General features: G+C 60.6%; 1 protein-coding gene across 3 annotated transcripts; it reads right to left on the bottom strand.

Moving 5' to 3' along the window:
* Positions 1-5,790: 5,790 nt before the first annotated feature.
* LOC142819043 (uncharacterized) lies at positions 5,791-16,040 on the bottom strand. 3 transcript variants are annotated; one of them, XM_075903183.1, is made up of 7 exons: positions 15,527-16,040; positions 11,208-11,282; positions 10,640-10,865; positions 9,255-9,397; positions 8,361-8,477; positions 7,679-7,871; positions 5,791-7,044 (listed from the first exon to the last, which is right to left on the bottom strand). In XM_075903183.1, the coding sequence occupies exons 1-7, from the start codon at positions 15,677-15,679 to the stop codon at positions 7,040-7,042; spliced, it is 912 nt and encodes a 303-aa protein (XP_075759298.1). In that variant the 5' UTR covers positions 15,680-16,040; the 3' UTR covers positions 5,791-7,039. The 3 variants fall into 3 exon arrangements, with proteins under 3 accessions (XP_075759298.1, XP_075759300.1, XP_075759299.1); XM_075903185.1 differs by lacking the exon at positions 15,527-16,040 and adding an exon at positions 13,814-13,969; XM_075903184.1 differs by lacking the exon at positions 15,527-16,040 and adding an exon at positions 11,355-11,469.
* Between the last annotated feature and the right edge of the window lie 4,186 nt (positions 16,041-20,226).

Here is a 20,226-nt window from a genome sequence, read left to right as displayed (position 1 = left end):
GTTATGGGGCATCAGCCACTGCTCACGGGCAGCTGGGGTAACCCCCCTCTGTGGAAGTCACCCTGGAAATTCCCATCACCATGGAGGTAGAGGTGTGGTGCCCAGGGAAACTGAGGCACGCATACGGGGTTACTGCAGGAGAGTAGAACTCATGTGCAACGTAACGAGGTGAATAAAATCCCCATGGAGGGGGGCCGATCCAGGAACACGTGCTGAGCCGCACAGAAGTGACTCAGCTGTTCTGAGGGGTGGGTAGAACGCGTCCTAGAGCAGTCAGGCCGGGGAGGGGGGAGCGCGCCAGCCTGGAGGGACATGGAGGGAGGAACACCAGGGCGTTGCCCCTTCTGCTCTGCATGAGCCATGGCACGCACCCCCCCCTCCCGCCCCAAGCCTGGCTCTCAGAGCTGGTCTGCAGCCAGCAGCCCATGGGCCATTCCTGCGGGAACGCTGCCCCCTGCTGGCTTCCAGCAGGACAGCGAAGCCACACAGCCTTTGGTCTGCCCCCCTCCCCGCCCGCCCACGAGGCTCTGCAGCTGTGTGTGTGTGTGGGGGGGCGGGCAGGGGATCAGAGAATGAGTGGCCCCACAGTGTGTGTGCCGTGTTCGTGCACTCGCCGGGTGATGTGTGTCCAAGCGGGGGGATACTGTAAGAACCAGGCCCCCATGTAGCTGCAGCTGCAAAGGTGATTCGCTTTGGTTCCGGGGCTCGTCGTCGCAGCCACCGGCACCGTCTCTTCCCGTCGGTGCATGCCAGGGGCCCTGCTTCCATGTGGAGCAACTCTTGCCGGGAGCTGTGAGAGGTGCAGGGAAGCATCTACAGCCCCCCCTAGGCCCCAAGCTTGTGCGCCCGCCCCAGCCCGACCTGACCGGGGCTCACTGCTGGGTTCGCATGGCTCCACCGAGCTCGCTGCATCCTGCACTCCAGCACTAAGGCCTGGCCAACTGCCCCTTACCGAGGCCGGTTACAAATAAGGCACCAAAAGACCAGCTTGGGCCCGTTTCCTCCACCTGCAGAGCCTCTGAGACGCCTGCTTGACTAGACCACTTGCTTCAAGGAAACAGTTTGGGGAGAGTCAGGTTCAAGTCCCTGGGCTGCCACCGATTCCCTGTGTGACCCTGGGCAAGTCACTTAGCCTTGGAGCTCCAGTCCCCAGCCATACCCTGAGGCTAACAGCACTGCCCTGCTACACCCGGGAAAGAGTCATGAAAACTTGTGAGGTGCTCCCATAATGCATCGCGGTGAGGGCGGGGGCGGTAAGGCCATGCCTACATTATGGGGGAGGGTGCCACAGCTGTGCAGACATAACCCCGCAGCATCGACTCAGCCTGCAGGAATGGAAGGGGCTTTCCAGAGCCGTAGGAACATCACCTCCCAGAGCAAGGGGCTGCCCCAGCCAGCCACCGCCCTGCGTCTGCACAGGGGTCAGCCGGCCTAGCTCAGGGGCGCTGTAGGGCCTGAATGTTACGTGTCGTCCCGGCCCATGGGCCGTCGCTCCCTCTGCCGAGGTCCCAGAGAGCGAGCGGGGCTGCTGCCGAGTTGTTCAGCCACCGCAACCAGCCGATGAGGGATGAGCCGTGATGTCTGGGCCTTCTCCTCTGACCTCTCCGTGACACCCACGGCTCGCTGCACAGGGAGGGCGGCTCAGTCCCAGCTCTGCAGGCAGCAACGGGCGGCTGCCTCCCGCTTTGGCAGAGCCCGCTGGCAGCCGCGTCGCGTGAGGGGCTCCACGTGGCGCGTGCCCAGCAGCCGGACGACTGTGGGGAGAGAGGGATGGGCTGCGCGGGGGACTGGCCCTGGGCTACACAGCCTTTCGCTGCCCCCCCCGGCGCTAAAATCCAGTCAAAGCGAGTGGCTGGAAGCTGAGGAGAAGCCAGTATGAGACACAGGGCTGCCAGGTCAGTGCCCCAGACCTGCTCCCCGTTGGAGAGAGCAGGGGCACGTCTGCGCTAGGAAGCTATTTAATCACTCCCGAAATAACAAAATCGAACTAGCATGTCCACACTGCGGGGAAGCCTTGAAATTAGACCGGGGCGGCTCCGTTAACATGGGTGAGCTACTTCGAGCGCTAGGAAGCTCTGGGGAGTCGTTAGTTGGAATGACTCTGAGCAGTCATTCTGGAATAGCGGCACCGGAGCGTCCACATGACGGCTGTTTCGAAACAGCTATTTTGAAGTGAGCCTTATTCCTCCAGGAAAGCGGGAGTCCAGGTTTCAAAATAAGCGGCCTGTTATTTTGAAATAACTGGCTTGACTGTGTGGATGCTCTGCTTATTAATTTGACTGGGGGGGGGGGGTTGTTAGGGTGCCAGATGATTTCAGAAAAAATACCAACCCCCCCCCCCAAAAAAAAAGGATCCCGAGAATTGTTAAGCAAAAAACTCCCCCAAAAAGCAAAACCCAGCGTGGTCCCTTTAAAAACTGCGTGATGCCCTAATAGGCTGCCGGCGGCCACCCGCCATCTTGCCTCCCTGCGCCAGGCCGGACAGCTCCCTTCTGGAACCCGGGAAGCACGAGGGTTGCCAGGCTATCTCCGTATTGAGCCAGACAGCCTGGGATTTTCACCTCCTGGCCGGGAAAAAATCAGAACGTACCCGACATTTTAGGTGTCTGGTATTTTCTGAATTTTTTTTTTAGCGGACAGGAGGTGAAAACACCGAACTGCCTGGTTCAATACCGGACACCTGGCAACCCTAGGGTTTTATTGCCAAACAACCCCTAGTACAGGCCAGGGCCAGGAGAGAGGAAAGACCAATGAGCCTGAACCACCCTCTTGCTCCCTCAGCTTGCACAAGGTGTCCACACCGCGGGAGAAGAGGCACATCCCAGCACACCTGTGAGCAAACCAGTGCTCCAAAACTAGAGCATGGCCCGCAGCCGGGAGGGGGGAGCAGATCCGACTACCCCGGTGCCAGAGACCGAGGCACGAACCCGGGGCAGCTGGCCTCACCCGCCGCTCTCTCGGCCGCGGCTTGGCTCTGCTGTTAGCACGCAGGCTGGGTCAGCGCGCAGGGGTACCTCAGAGCATGCCGGGATGGACACCTCCCCGTGGAGCGTACCCCCTGAGACAGCTTCTCCCCCGCGCCTCCTCGAGGGGGTATCAAGGAAGGTGGGAAACAGGCCCAGAAAGGACAAGTGACTGGCCCAAGCTGACACCCCGAGGCAGAGTTGAACACAGAGGCTGTGTCTAGACTGGCACGTTTTTCCGCAAAAGCAGCTGCACTGGCCTCTTGAATTTCCGCAAGAACATTGAGCATCTCATGTAAGAAATCCGTGCTTCTTGCGGAAACGCTATGCTGCTCCCATTCGGGCAAACGTCCTTTTGCACAAAAGGGCCAGTGTAAACAGCTCAGATTTGTTTTGAGTCACGAAAATGGCGATCGGGGCTTTTTTGCGCAAAACCGCATCTAGATTGACACGGACGCTTTTCCGCAAAAAGCGCTTTTGCGGAAAAGCGTCCGTGCCAATCTAGACGCTCTTTTCCGCAAATGCTTTTAACGGGAAACTTTTCCGTTAAAAGTATTTGTGGAAAGTCATGCCAGTCTAGACGTAGCCAGACTGTCTGCTCCCGCAGGGCCCTGGCACTGCACCGTGCTGCCTGCCCTCCCCCCGCTCTCCAGGACGTGTGTGAGCACAGTAACAGGGGTCCTTGACTTAGCGTCTGTGGATGCTGGAGCTTCCAGCTCAGGACACTCACCCAGGCAGGCCTGAGTAGGCTCACGGGCTAAAAATAGAAATGTTGCCGCACTGCAAGCGGCGGAAGGGACCAGTTGCTCCAGTCCGTGTCCAGGGTCTGTATGTGATGCAACTAAAAACAACCCGGCTGGGTCAGACCAAGGGCCCATCCAGCCCCGTGTCCTGTCTGCCAAGTGGCCACCGCCAGATTCCCCACAGGGAATGAACAGAGCAGGGAATCATCAAGCGATCCCTCCCGTCAGCCATTTCCAGCTTTTGACAGAGGCCAGGGACACCCTCTCTGCCCACAATCGCTAATAGTCATTGATGGGCCCAGCCTCCATGAGCTAATCGAGCTCATTTTTTAACCCTGTTTTAGTGTCGGACTTCACAATATCCTCCAGCAAGGAGTTCTACACGTTAACTGTATTATGTGAATGACGTCCTTGTTTGTTTTTAACCTACCTGCTACCCATTCATTTCACTTGGAGATCCCCCTAATAATTCTTATGCTATGGGAACAAGTAAATAACTTTTCCTTATTCACTTTCTCCAGCCCAGCCCTGATTTTGTAGACCTCTATTCTAGCCCCCTTAATCTCCTCTTTTCTAAGATGAAAAGTCCCCGGCTTTAAGTCTCTCTTCATGACAGCTGTTCTAAACAATCCCCTAAGCATTTTCTATGCCCTCCCCCCCCCCCAGTGCCAATATAACTTTGATATGAGACAACCACATCTGTATGCAGCATTGAAGACGTAGGGCTCCCATGGCAATAAGAGAGTCTCCGTCCTATTTTACTGATTCCTAACCGTTTGCTTGTGTGACTGCCGCTGCACCGCGAGGCTTTCAGAGAACGGTCTACACCGACTCCAAGACCTTTCTCGAGAGGCGGCTACTCTCTTTTTGGTGCCTTCACTCAAGCACTCCGAACAGCCCAGCAGCTGGCAGCAATTTACATGTTACTTACTTTGGCTGGATGCAAGGGTGGTGACTTAGAGGGGAAATGGCTTCGCATCCAATTATTGCTCTCACCCCTGCCAAGCCATTTCCTGCTGTCACAGCCATCCCAGCGCTGCCCAGATCTCCAACCAGCTGGGCTGCGTGACACTCACAGAGCTCTTGGCACAGCTCCCACTAGCAGACATGGCGGCTCAATGATTTGCAGGTGATGCGTAAGATCCCAAATTCAGTGCATCTCTCCCCCCCCCTTAAATTTTGAAGCATAAATAATCGTGCAGCCTGGAGCAGCAACAAGCAAAGTCCCAGCTTTACTATCCTGGGAGGCACAGCCCCACACCCATACGAAACCCATGCCCAGAATTCAAAAGGCTCTTGCATCGCCCTGCAGCGCTCCTGCATATTTGATGAAGCCCCGTGTTAGAAAGACTGGCTGCAGAGGACAGGAAAGCGATCAAATGCAAAGCGAGGAGCAATTGAACTCATGCGGAGCACAGTAGAATAAGCCCAAGAAGGAGAAGCCCAGGTAGTCAAACAGCACCCCTGTGCAGACACACCATGCTTTTTAAGAGGCATATTTACATTTAGGCTATGTCTACACTGGCATGATTTTCCAAAAATGCTTTTAACGGAAAAGTTTTGCGTTAAGCATTTTCAGAAAAAGCACGTCTAGATTTGCGGAAAAGCATCCTGCCAAAGCACTTTTTGCGGAAAAGCATCCGTTGCCAATCTAGACGCGGTTTTCCGCAAAAACGCCGATCGCCATTTTTGCGATCGGGGCTTTTTTGCAGAAAACAGTACTGTGCTGTCTACATTGGCCCTTTTGCACAAAAGTCTTTCGGAAAAAGACTTTTGCCCGAACGGGAGCAGCATAGTATTTCTGGAAAAGCCCTGACGATCTTACATGAGATTGTCAGTGCTTTTCCGGAAATTCAAGCGGCCAGTGTAGACAGCTGGCAAGTTTTTCCACAAAAGCAGATGATTTTGTGGAAAAACTTGCCAGTCTAGACACAGCCTTAGAGACACTGCCCAGGGAAGGAAAGCTTGACAGGTTCATACCTACAGCTGTCCGGGCTTCTGGCTGTTCTGCATGCTGTGAGCACCTAGACTGTATAACGCTAAACAATGCTCCCTTTAATCTCTTCCATCTATGTGCAGAATAATTTATGTGCACCAAGGCCCAGGCACGTGCACCACCAGGTGAGACAGAACCAGGTGGCACCGGACCCAAGGCCCAGCTTGCAGGGAGCCCTGAGCCTAAGATGGAGATTGGGTTACCTGGAGATTGGGTTACCTGTAAAGGGTTGTGTGGTGGGGCTCACATACAGCCCCTGCTACAGAAGGAAGAGGGTTGGGCGCAGGGGGATTTCTAGAGGCTGGAGCCTGTCCTCCCCCGCTGTCAGCAGGAGCGCTTATGACAGTCCCGTCCCCTGCCCCCACAGAGAGTGGTTACTGGCGCGACAGCGCCCAGCTCCCCCTTTCCTGCAGGGACCATCCTATCCCACCCAGAGAACATGCCCACGGCCTTCCCCCCCTCAAGGCCTCCGCTCCCTGCAAGCAGCATCTCAGCTCTCTGCAGGGGCAGCGGGGTGGAGCAGTCGCCTCTTGAGATGCATGCGAAGGGCAGGCTCAGCCTCCCCTCCTAAGGCTGGGTTGTTAATTCCAGGCTCCTCCACCCCTTGGGGCACCCTTAGGGCTCCCAGCACGACTGGGCACAAGATGCTGGCAGCAGCCTGGTCAGGGCTCTGGAAACAGGAGGCCTAGAGTCACCTCTGGCCTGCAGCCTCTTGGCACCAGCCAGGCCAGGGCCAGGCACCCCAGGATGGAGATGTAAGTGACTAGTTGCTCCCCCTTGCTGCCTCTGTCGGGGCGGGGGGGGGGGGGGGAAGAGAGGGAGGGAGAAGAGAGGAGAGCAGGATCCGGTGCTGGGGGGAAGCTGGCTTTAAGGCAGGCTCCCCCCAGCACTGTCTCTGCAGGATGGGGGTGGGGGGGGGAGGAGAAGAGTGGGGAACTGTGCAAGCAGGGACTGAAGCAAGCCCCGCTCACCCCGTGCCCCCTGCTGCGCTTCTGCCTTGGAAGTGTAGGAAGAGCTGCAGGTGGGGAGACAGTCTAGATGTGGCCTCCATTCACCTCCAGTTGTATCCTGCAGCTCTGTACCCCAAGCCCCGCCGAGAGCCGTGACCCCACATCCCCGTCTGTTGCCCAGCTCCAGGGCAGAGACGAGCCAAACGGCTTTTGAAAAAAATCACATGAAAAGGTTTATTCGGGTAAGTCTCAAACGCTGAGCATTGCATTTTATAAGTGGATCCAGCACCCCGGGGCATGAGTCAGCACGCAGGGAACCAGGCATTTCCACGCTGCCGTAGCCACCAGGGGAAAATAACCGCTAGGTCCCGGAGCGGAGGGGCCCATTTACCCTGGAGGGAAGAGGCAAAGAACAAGGATTCCAGTGACTGCGCTGACCAGGAGCAGCCCCAGACACTGCTGGGCAGGGAGGGCAGAGCATCTCAAAGAGGGGGCTCGATTTCAGGCCCCCGCACCCCCACCCGCGACACTGCCAGGGGTGGAAGCTTTGGGACAGCCAGGACTGCCGGCTGGAGGCATCGCTCAGGGAGGTTCAGGGACCTCACGCCAGGTCCTGAGTCTCACTGACATCCCAGAGGGCCAGTCAGACCCAGGGGCTGAGGGGAAAGGAGGCCACAGGACGGCGGCTTCCGGCTTTGCAATCCCTTTCAGCAGCTCCCAACTTCGGCTCATTCTTCGAGTGCTGCTCAGAGCAATTGGAGGCGGAGCTGCCAGCAGGTGCTCAGCACAGAGGTAGCTCAGGCCCTCCATGGAGCCAGGGGTTTCAGGTCCTGGAAAGGGTTGTGCCTGCACCTCCCTCACCCTCCGCAGGGCAGCCGGTGGAAGGGCAGACGTCCCACGGGATTGGGAAACGTGCTCCCAAGACCCAGTTCCCGTGGCCCCCTCGCCCCTGTGGGCACATAACCCCCCCCCCATTGCCCAGGAGAAAGGACCTATGTGCAAGGGGGACCCCCTGCCCCCACTTACCCATCACCTCAGCCCATGGCTCCTGGTAGTCGCCGCCGCTCGCCGGGGCCGGCTGCTCCGGGGCCTCCCCGCCGCCGCTCGCCGGGGCCGGCTGCTCCGGGGCCTCCCCGCCGCCGCTCGCCGGGGCCGGCTGCTCCGGGGCCTCCCCGCCGCCGCTCGCCGGGGCCGGCACGTTCTCTCCAGTCAGAGCCGCCTGCAGAGTCAAGGGCGCCCCACTGGGCAGCTCAGACTAGATCCAGCACCAAGAGCCGGCCACGTCAGCCCTGGTGCTCGGGGGTGTCAGACTAACTGCCGGGCTCAGGGGGGCCTCAGAGGGGATCCAGGCCCTCTGGGGTCGGGGACAGAGCAGCAGCGGGAACAGCCACAGAAAACTGGCTCCTGTCAGCTACAGGCCCCCTCCAGCCACCTTGCGCCGTTTCCTTGGTGACCAGGTGGTTACGAGATCGGTCCAGCGCCACCGTTCCCCTTCCCACAGCTGGGCATGAGGGGTCAGCTCCGCCGCGGCCAGCCCTGCTCCGGGGAGCCAGCCTGCAACCGGCTGTGGGGGAAGGGGGCAGCCGTCTACCCATTCACCAGAGCCAGTAAGCTGCACCCGTTACGGGCGAGCTGCCGGTTAGCCTGGCACATCCCTACTCAGAACAGGCTGGCTCGCCCCCATGGCCAGTGAGTGCCGCTCCCTCACCTGCCCGTCCGGCGAGTCCTTCAGCTCCAGCACCCCGTCTCTCTCCTCAAACTCCAGGTCGGTCTCGGTGTCGTTCTGGGACCTGTACTCCTCGCTGTCCGTCTCCGAGCGAGTTGGCTGCAAAGGGGAAGGGGCCCATGCGCTCAGGACAAGCGGCGTGCCAACGCTCCCCCAGGGGGAGAGGCTGCAGCAAGCCTAGGGCAGAGGGCAACCAGCTGCTCTCCGAGAAGGGGGCGGACTCCCTTGAAGGGGAAAGGCGAAGGGCAGCTGGGTGCCCAAGTCCCTTTGGGGGAGGGGTCGCGGTGCTGACTGCCTCAACGCCACCTGCCTCCTCCCAGCCCCCTGGGTGAACAAGGGTTTGAGACCATGGGGTGGGACGACAAGCAGCAGCCTGCCCCTTCCAAGATCTGGCCTGCGACAGCCCAACACAGATTCACCTCGGAGGCAAGAGGTTTAAGAGCATCCCCTGCCAGGCTCCCCAGGCATTCAAGGGAGAGTGGAGAAGCTCATAGCCCAGTAGCTATATTGGGAGATGACTGCAAGGGAGGTTTAGGTTGGACATTAGGGTGGCTCAACACTGGAGTAAGTTGTCTAGGGGGGTTGTGGAATCTCCATCACTGGAGATTGTTAGGAGCAGGCTGGACACACCTGGCAGGGATGATCTAGCCGGTGCTTGGTCCTGCCGGGAGGGCAGGGGACTGGACCTCGAGGCCCCTTCCAGCACTAGCGCTCTCTGGTTCTAGTTCGGGGCTGTACGGGCTGACGCCAGCTGTACGCTGGCCCAGCACTAGCATGGCAGCTCCTTTCCAGAGCCAAATGGAACAGGGATAGGAGGGTCAAATACACCAGGGAGGCGGAAATTAAAACTCAAGGCCCCAGCTGGTCTTGCCGTACCTCATAGGTCGAGTCCTCCGTCTCCTCCTCCAGCAGCTCTTCCTGCAAGACCTCCACCCAGGACTGGTGCTCCTCCAGAGCCACGTCATCTTGCTTCCTTTTGCTCCCTTTGCCCAAGGGCTTGACTGGGCTTTTCTGGATCTCTGCAAGAAAGCCACCCAGAACGCAGTTAGCACCAGGGCATGTACCCCAGGGAGGTTTGGTCCCCCCGGCCCAGAGCCCCTCTCCCAGAGGCCAAGCGTGGCCCAGCAGCTTTGCCCCGTGACTACTCCCCTGGTTCTGCTCAGGTGATGGGTCCTGGCTACAAGGCTTAGAGAGCCCAGGCAGGTCTTGGCTCGGTGCTGGGCTTGTGGCCAGACTCCCTGCTGCTCTGGCTGCTGCTTTTTGGAGAGCCTTTGGGGCTCGCTGCCACCTTAATAATCCAGCTTCCGCTGGCTTTGGGGGAACAAGCAGGGAGCCAGGAGCAGCCAGCACCTGCCCCCGGGGGAACCCTTTGGGTCTCACTACGGTTTTGAATTTGGGGTAGACACGGACGTGGCGCCTCTGTCTGGTGTCTCGGCGCTGCGCTCCACTCGCTGGCAGTGGAGTTTCTAGGCAACACCAGCAGCAGAGCCGGACCAGCATCTTCTGGGGGAGCCTGACAAGAGGGCCCCAGCCTGTCCGGGAACCCAGCCGGCTCCTCCGTCGGGAGCTCTTCCTGCAAGAGGAAGGTGACCCACGGAGCCTCACTGAGCCTCTGCTTTCACCCAGCCAGCAACAGGGCACGGGCAGGGGCCTGGTGCCTGCCGGGGAAGCCCAGGAGGGATTTCGCTTCTGGATGCTGCAGGAAGTAGCCAGCGACCCCTCCCCTGCAGGGCAGGCTCAGCTCGGCGCTTACAGACAGAGGCGAGGAGAGCCGCTGGCCTCATCTGCAGTGGGGATTTGGGAGCCAGCCTGCCGACAGGGCAGGGGACGGTGCCAGTTGCCCCAGGGCCCGGTGAGTCAAGCACTGGTGGCCAGAGTCCCAGGCCCTTTTGAATCACCGCCGGAGCACTGCGCAGCACGCTCCTGGCAGCACTAAGGGCTGGCTGCTCCAGCCCCGCCCCTTTTGCCTGAGGCCCCGCCCCCCTTGCCCAGGAGACCAGAGGGGCTGACAGAAGTGAACTGGGCCAGGTCCCCGGATTTAAGGAACTAGCCTCTGACCTGTGCCAGTTCAAGGCCCACCTTCCCCTTGCCAGGGAGATGCAGCTAAGCACCCGCCGCCCCAGGGAGGTCAAGGCCAACCAGGCCTCCCGTGGGTGCTCAACGCAAGTGCCCCTCTGAGAGTCCAGCCCCGCTCAGGTCTCACACCCGGGGCCGTTCTGCCGGACGCTCTGCGGAGCCCGCTGCATAGCGACAAGCCTCACCCTCGGGGATGCCACCCTGAGCCATGTGGGCTGCTGGCACGTAGCCGAGGGCCTGCCGGAACCTGGAGGGGATGACGGTGAACAGGAGCCGTGCCAGTCTGCTGAGACGCTTCTTGGCCTGCCGCATGGGCCTGGCCGGGGAAGAGGCATGACGGTCCCGCCTGCCCACGGTCTCCACCAGGCCCGAGGGGCGGCCCCAGGCCGAGATCTTGTGCAGGAGCCCGACCTGAGAATGCGAGAGAGGTGCCTGACTGGAAAGCCGGGGGGCGAGAGGAGGGCAGGCCGCCATGGGGAGCAAGCAGGCAGTGCCGGGCAGCTGAGCCGCAGCAACAGCTAATGGCCATAAGGCCAGAGCAGCGACCCCTTCCCACAGCCCAGCAGGACACGCCGGTCTCTGGAGCGGGGCAGGGACCAGCGCACGTGGCAGAAACAGCAGCACCCTGCACCCTGACTGCAGCACCTTGGGAGGGTGGGGAGGGGGGAGCAGCAGGACCAAGTGCCAGGCAGCCCCCAGCTCAGACACACCCATGTGCCCAGACACTGCTGTGGGGCAGGGGCAGGCACTTACCAGGGATCTGAAGAGCCCCCATGGAGCCATGTGGTGGCGGAGCTTGGCCAGCAAGGACTTGAAGGCCAGCATCCCCTGCACAGGGAGAGGGGGGGTTAGATGAGCCAGACCTTGGGCACTGCCCCCCCAAACCCTTCTCCCCCTCACCTGAGGGACCCTCAGGGGTTTGGTTTTCAGCTGCATGAGGAACGACAGACGGAGCCGGACAGAAGCCTGGTGTGGCCCCACCCCCAGCACCGTAGCTACATATTGGGCCCGGCCCAGCTGCTCTGTGTTGGGTTAATCAATTAATCAGCCCGGCTCCCTCCAGGCCGCCTGGTGCCCCAGCCCAGAGAGCGGCTCCAGGGCCTGCTCCGGGTGCGCTCAGGGCTCCCTGTGCCTGGGCTGGAGTCGCTGACGCGCTGCTGCCCCCGGCTCTGACGTCTGGGGGGTCATGCGGTGAACGCTGCACCCACCAAATTCACCCCAATATCCCACTGCTGGGGGTCACTCAGCCCCCCAGCTCACCCCACACCCCACTGCTGGGGGTCACACTGAACCCCCCACCTCACCCCACACCCCACTGCTGGGGGTCACTCAGCCCCCCACCTCACCCCACATCCCACTGCTGGGGGTCACACTGAACCCCCCCACCTCACCCCACACCACACTGCTGGGGGTCACACTGAGCCCCCACCTCACTCCACACGCCACTGCTGGGGGTCACACTGAACCCCCCACCTCACCCCACACCACACTGCTGGGGGTCACACTGAGCCCCCACCTCACTCCACACGCCACTGCTGGGAGTCACACTGAACCCCCCACCTCACCCCACATCCCACTGCTGGGGGTCACACTGAACCCCCCACCTCACCCCACACCACACTGCTGGGGGTCACACTGAACCCCCCACCTCACCCCACATCCCACTGCTGGGGGTCACACTGAACCCCCCACCTCACCCCACACCACACTGCTGGGGGTCACACTGAGCCCCCACCTCACTCCACACCCCACTGCTGGGGGTCACACTGAACCCCCCACCTCACCCCACACCCTATTGCTGGGGGTCACACTGAGCCCCCACCTCACTCCACACCCCACTGCTGGGGGTCACACTGAGCCCCCCACCTCACCCCACATCCCACTGCTGGGGGTCACACTGAACCCCCCACCTCACTCCACACCCCACTGCTGGGGGTCACACAACCCTCCACCTCACCCCACACCACACTGCTGGGGGTCACACTGAGCCCCCACCTCACTCCACACTCCACTGCTGGGGGTCACACTGAACCCCCCACCTCACCCCACATCCCACTGCTGGGGGTCACACTGAACCCCCCACCTCACCCCACACCCCACTGCTGGGGGTCACACTGAGAGCTTCCCACTTCACCCCACATCCCACTTCTGGGGGTCACACTGAGAGCTTCCCACTTCACCCCACACCGCACTGCTGGGGGTCACACTGAGAGCTTCCCACTTCACCCCACACCCCACTGCTGGGGGTCACACTGAGAGCTTCCCACTTCACCCCACATCCCACTTCTGGGGGTCACACTGAGATCCCCCCATCTCGTGCTGACATCCTGCGCCGGTGGCTGACCCAGGGGGGCAGGCTGGGCTGCCGCCGAGCCCGAGGAGTCAGCGCTACGTCTAGAACGAGGTCGCCAAACGTTTCCCTGACTCACGAGGTGCCGCAGGATGGGCCGAGCGCCTAGGAGCAGCCAATGCCTCTCGCGCCCCGTCAGCGGGGAGTTCCCAGGGTCCCCTGGGCCATGGCCAGGCCGCAGGCCCCCCTTGCATTGGCTTTGGATTGGGCCTCCCGGTGCTAGGAGCTGTAGACACCGTGCTGGCCGCTTCGCTGGCTGAGTCACCCTGCGGGGTGTGTTGCTTACAGCCCCCCCCCGGAGGCGAGTCTTTGCCTTTGTCCCGCAGTTTCCGGGGAGCACTTTACGAAAGGCCGGCAAGGATCAGCAGCCCCAGCGGCAGCTGGACTAAAGGCACCGGTTTGCTGGGAGCGTGGCAAGAGGCTCTCCAGGCTCTCTGGGCCCTCGTCAGGTGCGGGTGCCGAGGGCGTGTGCTGGGCTCTGACACATCAGTTAAAACGTGTTGAGCGAGGGATTCTTCCCAGCTCCTGTTTTGCACTGGAACGTGAGAACGGCCAGACTGGGTCAGACCAAAGGTCCTTCTAGCCCAGTGTCCTGTCTGCCGACAGCGGCCAGCACCAGAGGGAGTGAACAGAACCGGGAATCTTCAGTCAAATCATCCATCCCCTGTCACCCATCCCAGCTTCTGACAAACAGAAGTAGGGACACCATCCCTGCCCATTCTGGCTAGTAGCCATTGATGGGCCTAACCTCCATGAATGTTTCTAGCTCTTCTCTAAACCCTGTTAAAGTCCTGGCTTTCACGACATCCTCTGGCAAGGAGTTCCACAGGTTGGCTGTGTATTGCGTGAAGAAATACTGCCTTTGGTTTGGAGGGGAGGACAAAGGAGGTCTGAGCCTCGCTCTATCCCCCCACTCTGTTGACCTCCCAGACTGAGTCCCACACAGAGCAGGTGCCCAGCCCCACCGTGCGCTATCCAGGGTTATGTTTACCCGGACATATTGTCTCACCCGGGGGATAGCCCTGGGCAGATGAAGTCACGCGACCCAGCGTTCCGGTGCTTAGCAGAGCTTCACGCAGCCCCAGCAGGCAAGCCTAGGAAACCGACTGTGGCTTGACACTTCCGACCCGCCGTCCTGATCAACCGTTCAGAGGTAGCTGAGCCCGGATGGGAAGTCCCGGGGTGGCTGTCTCCATGGGATCATTCCCACTGCTCTGCTGCCACCTGGGATCAAGACGGGAGCTGGCATGGTTTGGGATACGTGACTCCGACGTGACCGGTTCCCACTGAAGGTGCATTGACGCTGGAGCCAGAGGCGTGACGGCAGCCCGTGTAGACGCACTGAATCCGGATCTAGCGCCTCTGGCCACAGTTTGGCTGTGCCGTTGTTCGGTGTGGGGCACACAGGCAGGCCACTTTGTTCCTCTGCACTAGTCCAGCTGTCCCGGACATCGGTAGCAACACTCCCCGTGACTCCTGAGACCTCAGCCCCCTGGGGAGTGCCATCTGCACTAGAAGGGGTGTGCTCCCCGCTGGCCGGGCGGGGACTGTGAGCAGGGCGTGGCACCCCTCGGTGACCCTGCTCACACAGTCGCGGTTATCCCCAGCGCAGCACAACAATCGCCATCGGTCCAGTGCGGGAACCGAGGCGCCGCCTCCGTGTGCCGCTGTCCCCGAGCAGGCGTCCCGTGGGGACCACCACAGGCAGTGCCACTCGGTGTCTCTGCGTCTGCCTCTGGGTGCAGGGAGAGACGCATACAGGACACATGCTCTCCGGAGAGGATTTCAAGGTTTCTCGGTAGGGCCCCCTCCCTTCTGGGGGCCCCCCGTCACTGCACCCCCCCAAAGCATTCCTAAAAAAATATTTCGGATTCAGTGAGAGCTGAGAGCTCCCCTCCCCCTGTGGAGAGGCCTCAGCTCTCCCTCCCCCATCTCCCCAGTGCCGCACAAAGGGGGAGAAATAGAAGGAGTTGCTGAAAAGAAGCGAATAACTTCAGCCAAGGAGCAAATAACAACAAAGGTACCAGCTGGGGTTGCTGGGCCAACCATGTGCAAAGAGGTGGCTTTGTAACTAAATGTGGTAGTGATCCAAACGGGCCTCAGTGCTCTCGTGGAGGGGTGAAGGAGAAAGAAAGAAAGAAAGAAAGAAAGAAAGAAAGAAAGAAAGAAAGAAAGAAAGAGAAAGGGACAGAGAGAGGGAGGGGGAAGGAAGGGAGGGAGGGACAGAGAGAAGGAGGGGGAAGGAAGGGAGGGAGGGAGGGACAGAGAGAGGGAGGGGGAAGGAAAGGAGGGAGGGACAGAGAGAAGGAGGGGGAAGGAAGGGAGGAAGGGACAGAGAGAGGGAGGGGGAAGGAAGGGAGGGAGGGACAGAGAGAAGGAGGGGGAAGGAAGGGAGGGAGGGAGGGACAGAGAGAGGGAGGGGGAAGGAAAGGAGGGAGGGACAGAGAGAAGGAGGGGGAAGGAAGGGAGGAAGGGACAGGGAGAGGGAGGGGGAAGGAAGGAAGGGAGGGAGGGACAGAGAGAGGGAGGGAGAAGGAAGGGAGGGAGGGACAGAGAGAAGGGGGGGGAAGGAAGGGAGGAAGGGACAGGGAGAGGGAGGGGGAAGGAAGGGAGGAAGGGACAGGGAGAGGGAGGGGGAAGGAAGGAAGGGATCCAAGCTGTCAGGTGAGCATTTACTTCTTGCTCTCCACAAACGCTGCTCCCTCATGCCTCCCCCCCATACCTTGTGCTTAGGGGGCTCAGCCCTGGAAAAGCCAGAGCTCTGTTGATTGACTCTTTGCATCTCTCTGCTTGCCGAGCGGCCCTCAGCCCCTGCTCCTGGAGGCCGTGCTCCCCTTCTTCTGACCCAAGCAGTGGCAGGGACCCCTCTGTCCATAGTCCCTAGCCAGGAGGGCGGGAGCCGGTTGGACGTCCCCTCCTCCCCCCTTGCTCTGCTTGGCAGGGGTCAGCCGCTGCGTAAGCCCTTGTTCAGAGAGAGCCGCGCAGCCCCGGCTGTCTGGCAAGAGTCATCCCGGCGCGTCACGGAGCGGGAGCAATCAGGGCTCGGCGGAGGGTATAAACAAGAGGAGGCGGCTGCACGGAGCTGGAGAGCGAAGCAGCGGAGAGGAGCCGGTTCACTCCCAGCTGGAGATGTCTCTGTGGGAGCCCGCGAGGCCCTGCTGGAGGCCCCCCCTCGGCAGACGTGCCCGAGACGCCTTCACGTACGTGGTGACGCCCGAGCGCATCCCGCAGTTCATCATCCCCTCGCTGGCCGTCCGTGAGGGCAGCAGGCCGCCCGGCCAGGGGAAGGAGCCGCCGGAGCAGAAGACCCCCCAGAGAAGCAGCTCGGAGCCCGCCGTGAAGAACGAACGTGCCCTCTGGGGCGCTGGGCCATGCTGCTCCAGCGCGGAGCTGGCTGCCCGGGTGGAGGAGATTCCAGACCCCGTCACCCGGGCCGCCCTGTCCCTACCCCACTTGCCCAAGATCACCACGCCGTACGGGTTCCTCTCCCTGGGCCAGAGCCCCCAAGTGACCAACGAGGAGGCCTTGTTTTCCCACTTGCACGGAGCTTGCGCCCGGTGCCCCGGTGGCAGGAAACAGCCGGCGACCCAGGAGCAGCCGGGACAGTGCCGCCACCCCAGGGCGCCCGGCGCCCACACGGACAGTCGCTCTGGGATGGGTGGTTGCCTGAGAGACTGCAGGCAACTGCCCTGTCGCAAGGGCAACAAAGGGAGCCCAGGCTGCAGCCAACCAGCCGGGGACAGCCAGGTCACCGGCGTGCGGCAGGGCAGGGAGGCGGAGGACTCCGAGGGCAACCCGAAGCCCCTGCCCATAGAGACTGGTCAGAACAGCTTCTCCGCCCCAGGGCAACCTGCCAAGAAGCACAGGAGGAATTTCCTCCAAAGCCTCCTGAAGAAACACTTTGCACATCTCAGACATTTCCCTCTCCACTGACCTTGGGGAGCAGCCGCCGGGGACCAGGGCACGTCCCCCAAGCCTGGGAATTCCCCCGGGGGCTGGGCGTTGGGACTTAGACACAGCGCTGCACAGTTTCCTCTCCCCTCTTGTGCGAAAAGGTGCAAGGAGCTGGCTGAGGAGTGTGCCCGGCTGCCTTCTGCTGGGGGAGGGAGGAATCGGAATGGCCCACGGCGTGTCATGGGCCCCACATTCCCCGCAGTTCTCTGCGATTCTCTTGGGCATGTGGGGTGGGCAGTGTCTTCTCTCCGTGCTGGCGTGGTGGAGGGCAGCCCAGTGACAGCAGCAGCCCGCGGGGGTGGATTTGATTGCAATGCCGTGTACCTAGAGAAATGTTCCCTTTGGTGACTGCCCTGCCAGTTGTGTAGCAATAAAGCTTTTTTGTGCTGACTCAGCTCTCTTTCCATGGGATGCCTGGGTCTTGCACACGGTGCGGCCGTCTGAGGAAGGGGGCGGGCAAATACGGGCCTGCGGGCCAGATCGGGTCTGCCAGGATAAGCCCCGGCGGGCTCCCTCTGCTATATTTACCTGCACCTCCGCAGGTACCTGCAATCGCAGCTCCCATTGGCTGCGGATCGCCTTTCCCAGCCAATGGCAGCAGTAGGAAGCGACGTGGACCAGACACTTCCTGCTGTTCCTATTGGCCAGGCACGGCGATCCGCCCCCCGGCTGTAGCAGAAAAGAGCGGTGTTCTATGGGCGGAATGCAAAACCCACTGGCCGGAAAGGCTTTCGGCACCTGGGGCAGACGGGCAGGGGCTCCGTTTCTTGTGGACTGAAGGTGAAGGGGGATTTACTTGCAAAGCTCAGCGTCCTGGGGAAAGTACCAGGGATGGTAGGAGTGGGCTGAGTCTTGCCGGGTAAGGCAGAAAGGGCCAGCAGTTCACCTAGTCTGATCTGTATATTCCAGGCCCCCAACCTCACACTACACCCAGCAACTGGACCGAGGCTGAATTATTACAGGCCGCAGGAGACAAGACTGAAATGCTGGCAAAAGAGATACAGGCCAGCAGCGCTTCCTCACATTTATTCCATTCATGTGTGGAATAAATGTATGTGCATCAAAGCACGTGCACCACCAGGAGAAACAGAAACCTGCCTGTGTTAATCAGCAGGGCGGCACCGGACTCTCTCCTGAGGGAGCCCTGAAAGTACGTAGGAGGTGGGGTCCCAGGTACCTGGACACACAACAAACCAGGGAGGAGCTGCTGGAGGGGGCAAAGAGATCAGGCAGAGCCCACCTGGCTGCAGGGGCCACTGAGACCTGCCCACCTGCGAGTTCCTGTGCTGGGTTCAAAGCTCGTTAAACCCTCACATGCCACGGGGTTACTCGTTTTTTTAAAGCAGCACCGGCTGGGAGTCACTCCGGTCTGGAGACCAGCCCTGTTCCCTCCAGGAGTGCAAGCCCTGGGGGTCCAGAGCGAGGGGGCTCCCCAGCCGAGCTGGGGGGAGAGGCACTTAACCTCCAGGAGAGAGCAGACCACCCCCCAGAAGGGGCTGCTGTTGCACTGGAGGGGGGCTCCCCCCAGGAACTATTGGCCAAGGCGTGGGTGTAACCACCACCAGACAGATTTGAACCTGTGGAGCTTAGTGTAGGAGCCACTACTGCTGGAGCTACGAAGCCAGCAGCCTCTCAGCTTAGGCTGCAGAGCTCCCTTGTTCTTACCTCTCGCTGTACATGGTCTAAGGGCCTCTCCGTGGGACAGTGACCCACCCGAGGTGTGTGGGCTACACAGGCGTGTCCTGTGAGTCCGTAGCACACAGCTAGAGCATCACCTGGGTCACAGCAGCTACGCAAAGTTTCTTCTGCAGCCGCGTGTCTCTGTGTCTCGGGCAGGCTGCCCAAGGGAGTCTCTGCAGACCAGCACGCCTGAAGGAAGCCGCCCTCACATGCAGAGTGTCTGCGAGTTACAGGCGCACACTCGCTCTCTTCTGCAAAACCCCCCTGCTAGACAGAGGCAACCGGCTGCCTGGATACGGCAGCGAAAGGCTGTACCACCACGCCGAGACCAACAGTACTGACAGGGACAGTGAATAATTAATTACTCCTCATGATGATAAGGGGTCAGCTTGCCACCCCCAACGGCTTTGGATATGGCAAGTTTCCCACTTCTGTCCCCACAGGCACGGGCCTCAAATGGTTCTCCACCCACACTTGGCCACAGCTCAGCAGAATTGGAAAACTGGCTATCCCAGGCCTGTAATTGACTGGCACTTTCAAGGCCAGATTTTCAGGTGCTCAGTGTCACCGAGGGGCGGGGAGTCCCTGGGCCCTGCCCCCCCAGTTGTAGCTGTCACCTGTCACACCCCACTCCCAGGCTTCGTATGTGCCAGGCTGGGGCAGCCTCCCTCAGTGAGACTCACACCCAGCATTCCCATCCCCATCTAGGTATCAGTGCAGTGGCCAGGGAAACTGAGGCACACACCAAGGGCTATCACAGGACAGTAGTAATCACATGCAACAGAGTGAACAGGGGCTCACTCGATTAACTACCCAGGCTCCTGGGCAGGTGTGTCCAGCCTTCACTGACGCCCCTGCTACAGTAGCCTCCCTTGGGTGCCCACACCTGGCAGCGACTGCAGCATGGACATCCGTTCCAGTGTGACACTTCTGCCCCATTTCCACAAGAGTTCAGCGCCTAGCTGGCTCCCGTTGATTTCCGCGAGTTCGGGGCTGGCGGAAGTCCCCGTAGGTGCCGACCCCTGTCTTTTGGTGCCTTGCTAGCTGTGTGAATCGGGCTCAAAGTCTCTGGGGCCAGATCCAGATTCAGGCAATCTGGGGGCTGCATCCGGCTCCTGGGTCTTAGGTTCCCCATCCCAGGCTTACACTGTTGGAAAATCTGCCCCATTAAGTAGCTCTGAGCAGCTAATCATGGCCTATTGCTAACAGCATATGCATGCTCAGGCTGATCAATGGCAGTCCCATAACCTGCTTCCAGGCTTGGCTCAGCACGGCCTGCTGGCCCTGCTGCAGTAGAGCAGATCGGTGGAAAGGCATGGAGCCCCCAGATCCCCCTCTTGGGGTGCAGAGTGGTAAAAGCAGCAGCAAACCCTCAGATCCGGTCATGCCACCGGGCACCAGCACCAGCACCACGGTGAAGTGTGGCATGTGAGAGATGGGGGGCACGAGGGGCTGTGCTTGGAGTGGGGAACAGAGGGGCAGTGGGGAGGCAGGAGGTCAAAGAAGTCCTCTGACCCAGTGGGACCTCCAGCCTGATACGGCAAAGTTAGCAATGAGCATGGTGTGGCTGGGGCATCCGCGGGTTTTGGGGTGGGGCGGTTCTCCCGATGTGTGGAGGATCAGTCCTCACAAATATGCATTGCAGAAGAAAGTTCACCCCCTGAAAGTCACCGAGTGCAATGTGCCTCTGTGTGAAATATGACGTAGCCTCCTCTGAAGCTGATGCCCAAGTGCCGGCTGTGGGATTCGGCCTCATATGACTACACCATAAGTCCCTGACCGCTCTTT

Source organism: Pelodiscus sinensis, chromosome 19 (genome assembly GCF_049634645.1).
Source record: "Pelodiscus sinensis isolate JC-2024 chromosome 19, ASM4963464v1, whole genome shotgun sequence".
Taxonomy (NCBI): Eukaryota; Metazoa; Chordata; order Testudines; family Trionychidae; genus Pelodiscus; species Pelodiscus sinensis.
Note: the sequence above shows the minus strand (reverse complement) of the source record. Positions and strands in the feature narration are given on the sequence as shown.